This window comes from Phoenix dactylifera, chromosome 3 (genome assembly GCF_009389715.1).
Source record: "Phoenix dactylifera cultivar Barhee BC4 chromosome 3, palm_55x_up_171113_PBpolish2nd_filt_p, whole genome shotgun sequence".
NCBI classification, from domain to species: Eukaryota; Viridiplantae; Streptophyta; class Magnoliopsida; order Arecales; family Arecaceae; genus Phoenix; species Phoenix dactylifera.
Window position 1 is genome coordinate 23668307 of NC_052394.1, and position 10092 is coordinate 23678398.

A 10092-nucleotide genomic window follows, 5' to 3' on the forward strand; every position below is an offset into this window, starting at 1 on the left:
CCGGTTCTTGTCCTCCGTTTGCTAATTTGCTTGAGGTCGAAGAAACAGCAGGTTGTAGGGTTTGCCCCGTCGATGGTTGCCATGATGGTCTTGGTGTTGTAGGGTGTGAAGTAGATCGGGAGGAAGAGTCCTCCAGCTTGTTGATGACCACATCCCCGACCATATAGGTCCCACGAAGGGCGTCAATATCGATGGTATTTGATGCGGTAGGAGATGGGCTTGATGATGTAGTATGATTGGATTTGTCCAACGCAAAACTGATGTGTTCTGCGTAGTCAAATAAGAACTATCTCAATCTGTTTTTAAGACCTGAGCAGATTAGAAACACCATTCTTTGAGAGCTCACATTGGCACAGGATGTGCCAGATGGAGTCTTATAGCTCAGTTAGATAATCATTCAGCTCGACATCCATCTTTAATCGACTTAGAGCCCTCTCGTATTGGGCGGTCTGTCATGCTGAGAATTAAAGATTAGTATAGTGGCCCTAAGAGGTTTCATCATATTCTTAGACGGTTATGATGCAATTTTGAAGAGTTACTGTGCGACCCTCATAGGCTCAGAATCACGAAACGATGATGACAATGATGTTACACTAACAAGCAGGACTTCCATTCGTTTTTTTTTCTCTCACACCATTACCAAATTTTTTTATCTTTTCTGACTTGAGGCTTGGCTACAGCCAACTTCGATGGGCTCTTAATTTGTTGCTATTTTGCAAGTTGATGGAAGCGATCCATATCAGCACTTCGAAGGTCTTCAACAATAGTATTCTTTTATGTGAGGATGGACCAAGGATGGTGCGGATTTAGACATTAGCAAGAGCGGTCGGCCATCCAAGTCAGGGCGGGACGATGGATGGCGGCGGTTGGCGGTGGTAGTGGACACAGCCATGTAGTTGAGGTTGGTGATGCCAAGCCCGAGCGCCGTAAGGATGATGGCAATGATGGAAATAGCGGTGATGTGAAGTCCGATTTTCGATGAGCTTGGGGGATGCTTTTGGCTAGAAAAGAGCAAACCCGAAAGAGATGCCAATGCCCGTGACAACGGTAAGGGAGATGGGAGAGAGAACATCACAACAATGACGAGGGTGAATGTGTTGCTGCGGTGGATTTTTTTTTTTTAAAAAGTTTTTTTTAATATTATTATAGATCGTAAAGCTTTCAGTAGAACTTTTACTTTTAAAGTTTTTAATTAAAAAAAGTTTGTAATAAAAGGTTATTTACTATTTAGTAACTATATTTTTTCAAATACTATTGAAACTTGATATCTATTTGATAATGATAACTAAACTAAGAAAATATTTTTGATTAGATATTTATTATAAAGATTATTATATAGTTTTGGCAATTGCTCTAACTATATCTGCTATCAAAAATTGTTATAATAAAATATTTTTAGTTTATAATTTTTAATATTTTATGTTAAAAATATAATAAATAAAAAACGTATATATTTATTCTGAAAAATATTATAATAATATAAGAGTCCAATTTTTTTAATTAAATATTGTGAGCTTTGGAAGAGTAAAAAAAAAAATTTATGATTTTTTAAAAAGTATTTTTTAGCTGACCAAAATCAATGCGAAACGAAGTCCAATTTTTCTTCACGTCCGACCTTGTTATACCACAAAGTACTTTGGTCCTTTCATAAATGTTGTTAATGGCGTATACGACAGACGACTCACGACTGGGAGGATAACATTGACTCAAATTAAAACTCGTTTAATTAAAACTTTTGATGAAGAAAGGACGTATGGATCAGTCTTGGAAAGTTGAAGCGTCAAATTGCAATTCGCACCCCATTTCCCTTTGTTCTTCCCGACCTTTTTTTAAAGTTGGGTCGAGGAGTGGTTGCTTGCGCAGCAGCCGCGGTACGTGCCGCTCCCTTTTTATTTTTGCGTACATTCTTTTTGCTTTTGGGTCCTGCGGCACTGCGGTGCGTGACTTGCTTTCCCTGCTCGAACCGGTCAAATCTCTCCTTTGAAAGTGTTCCGGATAAAGACCACCGAAAGTTATTAAATATTATTGATCATTTTTGCCGAAAAAATCTGTCAGTGATCGTGGTGGCATCGAGCAGGGGAGAAGACTTCCAGTAGAAGCAGGGTAGTTTGATGGGGGGAAGCAAAGTAGCTTTGTTTTGTGGCGGACTGCACGTTCTTCCTCCTCTGGGGTGTCGTGAGCTCATAAAAATGGGCAGTCCAGTGTTTCGATATCCGTGAAGAAATATGGAAACCTCAGATGGCCCTACCATGTGCGTGACACGCTGTTGTTGCTGCCGAGTAAATTACCAGAGGTTGCCATGGTCATGTGATGGTTGTCTGTGGGCCATTTGATCGAACACATCTCGCGCGCCGATGTGTTGCCTGATATTGGACCGGTAGGTGGCGCGGTGGATTGTCGACTTCTCAAAGACTTCTGGTTGCGGGATGGGCCTCTAGTTTGGTGGCTGCCCAAGAGCCCTACATGCTTCCCAAGCATATTTGCTATCGTTATATAGCATAATTCTAGCATACTTGGTCTCTCTTTTGATACTTTTTTTTTTTTCTTTTTTACTACAACGGCTGCTCATACGACTTTAATGTGGATGCAGCCAGCAGAATCAAGAGAAAAAAAGTGATAAAGCGGTGGAGGAGAGATCCTGTGATGCGTTCATAAAATTTTTTCGAAATGTTGGGCAACAAAGGAGACGATCTAGTGAGCAACTCTATTCACTTTACGGCATACATGTACGGCCTGAAAGACATTACAATTTTTTGCGATGTAGCAGATGTCTCAAAGCAGATTTCACCCTCCCTTTAATAGCCATATTTGCTATTGTGCTTGTTCTACACGCCAACAGTGCGTTTTTCATATTTTATGGTTCAAGGGCTCAAACTTGAGAGGTCAGCAAACTACCACTCAAAGACCGGCTCGGGGTTTGCATGTACTCCACGCTCGCCCAACGCCAGGCCCTGCCTGTAAGCTATTGGTTATCCCAGCATTATTGCTATTAATTATTATGGAATGGCTGTCCAACGACGGCCATGATATCGATCACTTCCGCAACCATACGTGCTCCGTCCTACCTAGACCCCCGAAGTCTTTCGGACAAGTTTGAATCTGAATATAAACCCGGCGGACCAAACCGAGCAGGAAATATAAGCCTACTATGTTAAACGGACTGGACTTGGATTTTGATTGCAATTTTCAGCCCAAGACCAGCCCGGCCAAAATTTTAGTGTATATGTATGGCGTAGCCGTCGCCCGGTTTAAAGTTTAAACCAAACTAAGGTCCTATTTGGCAAAGCTTTTGGAGGGTCAGAAAATACTAACTCTCCAAAACCACTTTTGGATGGAATATGGTATTTGGTAAAAAAAACCGGAAAACCGTTTTAGCTTTGCTAGAAAGCTAAAATAGTTTCTCAGGAGTAGCTTCTTCAGAAAAGCACTTTTAGCATGCATGAGAAAGCTATTTTCATTTATAAAAATTTTTCTTTTTAGACCAAAATACCCATGATAAAATATTATAATTATAAAAATATTTTTTTATATTATAGAAATCTACAGAAGTCCCAACAAAGAAAATAAAGAACCCTAAATATCCTTTAATATATAATAATAATTACAATATTTTCTATATTCATATTATATTATACTATAAATATAATATTATAATACATTATATTATAATACGTTGATATGTTGTATTATATAATATCAAATTATGTTATATTATTAGCTATCGTATACAATATTGCATTACTATATTATAATAATATAATATTATATTACAGTAATATCATACTATATCATATATTTATATATTAATATATATTATATTTTATTATGCTATATTGTATAATACTATGCAGTGTTCTTTATTGTCATTTTGTTATATTCAAAGTATTTTTTTATTTTGTTTACCAAACACACATTAAAGTTTTACGGTATTTTAGAAATGTAGTGATCAAACATCAAAAGCCTTTTTGTAAAAGCTCTATTTTAAAAAGCTTTACTTTTGAAAGTTCTACAGCCAACAGTTTCTGTCAAACTGAGCCTAGATATCCGAATCAATTGAGTAATAAGCCGGCTAAGATTGGTGGCCCTCGCTCCGCCACTTATGCTAGTTTTAGGAGCAGCCGAGCTCCTCTCATCCCCTCCTCTTCGAGGATCGAGTTCTCCGGTCGGTTGCCAGCTGCAAGCAGAACCTCCTCAACCTCTCCCACCTCCCAAGTCTTGATTTGTTCCATCTCTTTTACCCACCCAAAGCTTTCCCTTGTATCTCTCTTTCATGCGGTGCCTGTGTCTCTCTCGACTAAACTAGCGGGCGCTACATGATGTTCCAATCATTCGCTACGAGATTATTAACTAGCGGCGCGGAGAGATTTTAATGGGCTGGTCCTAGGGCCTGCTGGGCCAATGGGCCTGTAAAGAAATCATTGAGCCGGCGCTCCGGCATTCCAAACGTCCCACCAAGGCCCCACCGCGGTTTCCCTAAATTTGTACGTTCATCGAGATTCAAGAATACCGACCCATTGGAATCGCCGTCGGGGAGAGGTCTTCGGGGACCGGACGACTGAAAGGACTAGGGTTTTCAACTGCTACCTTCGTTCTTGAGAATTTGGGATTTCTGGTCGAAATTTCGCCAGAGAAAGAGGCGACATGGCCGTGGACGAAGCCGAGGATCAGCGAGAATTCGTACCAAAGAAGAAGAAATCCGAGGAAGCTGAGAAGAGGTACACCCTCCCATGCTACATCCTCGAAACTGTAGACTTAATGGAGCTTGTGTTCATCTTCTTCCAGTTCTTGTTACATACGATAGGCCCAGCCACGTTTCTTGGGATCCGAATTTATTTCTTGGTAGAAAGATTGGGGCTGTTTGCTTACGGGACTTGATCGCTCAGTATTTCTCGCGTTGTTTTCAAGAAAATATGGTTATCCATTGTTTTGTTTCTTTTTTTTGAATTTTTAAAGGGAAGCTGCTGTTCAATTTCTTTGGAGCTCGGCTTTTCTATTTACGTAGCAGCCGGAAATCTTTTTTGTTATGGTTGTCGTGAAGCAACAATTTTCATTTATGAGCGTCAAATTCTTGAAGTAACTGATTGCCACTCGCTTCTGCTCTTTAGGAGAAAGAAAATTACTCCTGGAAGTTTGATGAAAGCAATTATCAGATCGGGAGAGGGTTCAGCGAAGCCTGAAGATGGAGATCGGGTAGAATCTAATTCTTATCCACTTGTTACTACAATAATGCGTTTACGCAATATAATTTTATTGATCTTCTTGAGAACCAGTCTGCTTTGATCTTAGATAATGATGAAATTATGCTTTGATCTTTGTTTTCCAGCGGACAGTTCACATTTTCTGCTTCAGTTGTTTGTTTATTTATATTTTACTCGGTAGAGCTTGTTTGCAAAGTTTATCGCTTCACCTTGTGACCTCTTACATTGCCGTTTACAATATCATAAGCATAACAATAATAATAATAATAATTATGTGGCTGTTATAGGTTGTCTGGACGTGCTTTTCGTATGACTTCATCATAATTGGCTAATGTTTTGCCTTCTCTAAGTCGACTTAACAAAATGCTTAGACATCCCTCTTGATTTTTTATGCAGGTCATATACCATTGCACTATTCGAACATTAGATGGTGTTATCATTAACTCTACAAGATCAGAACATGGGGGTAAGCTTGCATTTATGTCACTGAGTCTCATATAATCATAATATTGAAAGAGTTGGACTGCACACTTTATATGAACTCCTTGAAAGGACTTAATGTTTCGGAATTAATGGTAGAATATCTAAATTCGAGATCCAGACTGTTGAACATGATTTATGCTAGAAAAAATATCTAGAAATCAAAATTCAGATATTTTGGTTGTCTCTAACATAATCATCAAGTAGGTGTCAAAATGGATAATTTCAGTAGCATGATACTGTATTTTATCGTATTCTAATCATCAAAACATTAGTGACTTTAAGTCTACCATGCATAGACCGTGATCTTGGATTTTCAATTTATGTCTCCTATCATGTATGTACCACACAAGTGTAACTGATACCATTTATTTTTGTACTGATTTGATACCTAGATTATAGAATGTTAAAAATATATAAATTTTGGTTTCTAAGCATTTTTTCATCTTCAAAGGTTTGGATCTTTAATTTGAATTCTCTTTTATTGATTTTATAATCGTTAACTCCTCCATTTACAAAGGAGTTAATGTAAAGTATGTAGTCCATCTTCTATTGAAGTATTTCTTTCATCTTGCTTTCCTCAAAAAAAGTGTGTTTATATTTTAATTTGCACTATGCCTTAAGTCGCTCCAAGCTTAATGAGAAAGAGTATTTGAATGCTTGGTCATCATCTTCCAATGTGGAACCTTCTATTTCTTACACAAATTTTGACTTGAAAAAGAGCTGACACTCTTTTTCTTTTTAATAATCTTGTTAAATACATCCTGTTTCTTGATTTTTTTGGTGCATATTTAGAAGCAGTATCCAAATTATTTGTATTGAACCTATTTGACATGCTTAATGTTGTTAATCTTCAGGCACAATAACACATTAACCAATTACTTGACTTATGAAATCTGGATCTGCCTTGCTTAGACTAGACATCTGGTGGCAAATGATGTAGTTTTTGGTTAGTGTTGTCATGATGAAGATACATTTCATCAGAAATTTGTAAAAAGACAAAATCATTTTTGTGCAATAAGATTTTGATGCTCACCCTTGAGAAACAAATCCTGGTGTTTGTTGCTATGCCTTTGTTTCTGTACCTACTTTGGCGAAGACCCATTAATATTATAGCTAAAATAACTTTGAGCCATTCAATGCGTGCTTACATATGTTTGTTTATAAATTATTCTATATTTACCTTAATGAGGACTTATTAATAATAAAGTATGGAAATGATTTTTAGGCCTCTAAACGCATGTTTACCTCTGTTGATTCTCAGTAACACACACACACACTACACAAATAGTAGTGCCTATGATTTTTGACCGCCACTCAATGCAGGTAAAATTTCGAGATTATTGACATTTATACAACATGTTGACACATCGAGCATGATTTTTCTTTAGAATGCTTTTGCAGAGAGTGTTACATTTTTTTTTTATTACATAACATACAGTCCTTGCCTCTAGCATTTGATGCGTATCTTCTTTTTCCTAGAAAAGGGTAATGACAGATTTCTTTGGCTAACTATTTGATGTAATAGGTAAGGGCAGTCCTATCAGACATATCCTGGGGAAGAGCAAGATGATTCTAGGACTTTCTGAAGGCATTCCCACTATGCTGAAGGGCGAAGTGGCAATGGTATTTTTCTTTAAGCTGTCTAAACTATTTCGTAAATGTATGTGAAGCATAACTGCTTATGTGGGTTGCAAAGGTGTAATCAAGGATAACATCGTAGTCTTTAATGATTAAGTTGTTTCTCTATAAAAAATGAATTTTGGTAAGTGCCATACATAAGCTGTACTATATTAAGTAATTTCTTTGTGACTCTTTGGGTCTTCCATTTTGAAGATTGATGAAGTATTCATTTTCTACTCTTGTAATATGTCCTAAGCAACATAACTTGTTTAAATATAACACTTCTATTAAATCATCTAAGGAAAGCAAGAGCTTTACCTGGTGTGTTGTAATGGCCCGATGGGCAGCTGTCACGAAGCAAGTGTGTGTTTACATGGTGGAGATAGGATCAAGACTTTGAGAGTAAGTATTAGTTCAGATTATGGTAATTTCACAAATTCTTATTTATTTGGCACACGCATCTCAACAAATTAATTGTTCCCAAATCTTGTATTTTGCTTAGTTTATTCAAGAACAAAGGTTTGATTGTAGTTTATCCTGCATGTTACTTGATGCAGAGGCTTCATATAACAATTGAATCATTCTGCTATTAATAACTAAACAACAAGTTGTCCTCATAAAGTGAAATTTTATTTGCAAATGTTTAGGATGTGCTGTCATTCTTTCTGGTCGAAATTTTTCTTTTCCTTTTCACTCCAATAGTCTTTATTTTCAGTTCAAGATGAAACCTGAGTTACACTATGCTGAGGATGATTGTCCAGTTCCAGCTCCAGAGGCCTTCCCTAAAGATGATGAACTTCATTTTGAGATTGAGATGCTAGATTTCTTCAAAATCAAGGTAATAATGATTTGGGATCTGGTTAAATGGAAATTTTCTTTTTATTTGTAATTCTCTCAAGATTCGCGAGATTTAATGCAGGTGTATTCCATTTCTTTTCATAAGCAATTTTCACTTGTTTGTCAGTTTTTACCACTACATATATTTATACATAACATTGCTCTTTTAATACCAATATAAATGACTTCATATATCTCTTAAAGAACATCTTCATTTTCAGTGGCATTTTTTTTCAGAGTATTTTGCTTGCATTTGTTCCATTATTTTAATCTTTCTGAACTTGGTCCATACCTCTCTTTCCACTCGAGTCACTTTGAGCAAATCATGGATTCCTGGCACATTGTTTTTGTGGTTATTTTATTGATTGTATCTGAGTTTCTTGAAGCCAGCGACTTGCTAGCATCTTTCTTTTTCTTTAAGAAACTCAAAAGATCACTTTTCTTCTCTTTGTAGGTTATCAGTGAGGATTTGGGAGTCTTGAAGAAGGTACTAAATTTACATGCATTGTGTCTATTCATTTGTTAGGTGTAATTTTCCCGGTATCCACAGGTCCAATATATGCCTTACTTGACAAGACTATGCAGATCAATATTGCCAAAAACATGACCATAATGCATTTGCTTGATCTTTTGTTTTGGTTACATCACATGTTACCATCTTTCTGTTTGTGGTCAGATAATTGATGAAGGACAAGGATGGGAATCTCCAAGAGAACCATATGAAGTGACAGCTAGGTGAATGTCTTTTCTTTGTGCATAGGCTAAATTTTTACAACTTATCTGGTGAATGCTTTAAATTTAACGTGAATTATCTTTATGATGCATACATGGCATGTTTTCCTTTGGCCTACTATAATTGTGGCTGGCTCCACCAGGGCCTGCAATTATTAGGTCTTTGAATGCATAAGCAGTCCATATTGTTGTTAAATTGATTATTTTTGGCAAACAAGTTATGATTACTAGTCAGCATTCAGTGTTGGTATCAAGCACTGGCTCAATTGTAATAGTGAACATAGAACTTAAAAATAACATACATATTATTAAGAGCACTATGTAGTAACAGATGAGCAAATGCTTGTTGTGCAAACTAGCTGGCTTTTCAAACTTCTAGTTAAGGGCTTCCTATTTGGAATGCTCATTGACCAAGTTGTCCTTGTTGAGGAGTCATACTTGCAATGGCCCTGCTGTCACCTGATGTTGTATTGATGCCACCACTCATTGTACCACCAGTTTTGGCCTCCATATTGTAGCTGTAATGTTTAACTGCAAATTTCTCCCATTAATGATGGCTACCTTGCCAAAGCTATCTGTTGTTTCAAAGGTTGAAAATGAGTCGAATATTATCCAAGTGCATCCGTTTCCATATTCGGATTCGGATAGGAATGTTTAAGTCCGTCCGATCAGATCCGGATCTAGATTCGGATACCCAGTCGTGAATTTGGATATGGAATCAGATGCAGACTTTGAAAAATTTTCGGATCTGGATTCAGACATCTGGGAAAAAATTACCTAAAATACTGCTATATGAGGAAATAAACCATTGTCAAGTTAGGCACCAACCAACTAGCCACTTAGACAACATTCATTGTTGCTTTGTATTGAAATTTTATTATACTTCTTTAAATCTTGTTCACATTATAAAAATAACATTTTCTGTATGTTATGTATTTATTCTTTTTATAAAAAATCAATCCTTTTCACTATGGTGAAAAATGAAATATTTCAATATTTCCCTTATGATCATTTCAAATCTTTGTTGTTTAAAATATCTAAAAATATCGATACATATAACATATTCTTACATCTAGACATAATTTTTTTACAAGTTCTTTATAAAGTAGATAATTCTTGATATTTTTTATATTGCATATTTTTATTTTAAAAATTAATTTTTAATATATTTTTAATACAAGTCCAATTGGATCAATGAACTCAGCTCTTGTCTGGGTCAGTA

General features: G+C 36.4%; 1 protein-coding gene across 2 annotated transcripts in view; it reads left to right on the forward strand.

Annotated features, from left to right (window-relative positions):
* The first annotated feature begins 4471 nt into the window (after nt 1-4471).
* The window catches only part of LOC103704185 (peptidyl-prolyl cis-trans isomerase PASTICCINO1), a 17773-nt gene continuing 12152 nt past the window's right edge, over nt 4472-10092 (forward strand). Inside the window, exons 1-7 of one of the 2 annotated variants that reach the window (XM_039125090.1) lie at nt 4472-4715; nt 5106-5190; nt 5595-5664; nt 7207-7304; nt 8017-8139; nt 8593-8625; nt 8815-8873. In XM_039125090.1, coding sequence (XP_038981018.1) covers nt 4642-4715; nt 5106-5190; nt 5595-5664; nt 7207-7304; nt 8017-8139; nt 8593-8625; nt 8815-8873 — 542 coding nt within the window. In that variant the 5' untranslated portion in view covers nt 4472-4641. Of the gene's footprint in view, nt 4716-5103; nt 5191-5594; nt 5665-7206; nt 7305-8016; nt 8140-8592; nt 8626-8814; nt 8874-10092 lie in introns of those variants that run through there. The other variant, XM_039125091.1, reaches the window with a different exon arrangement.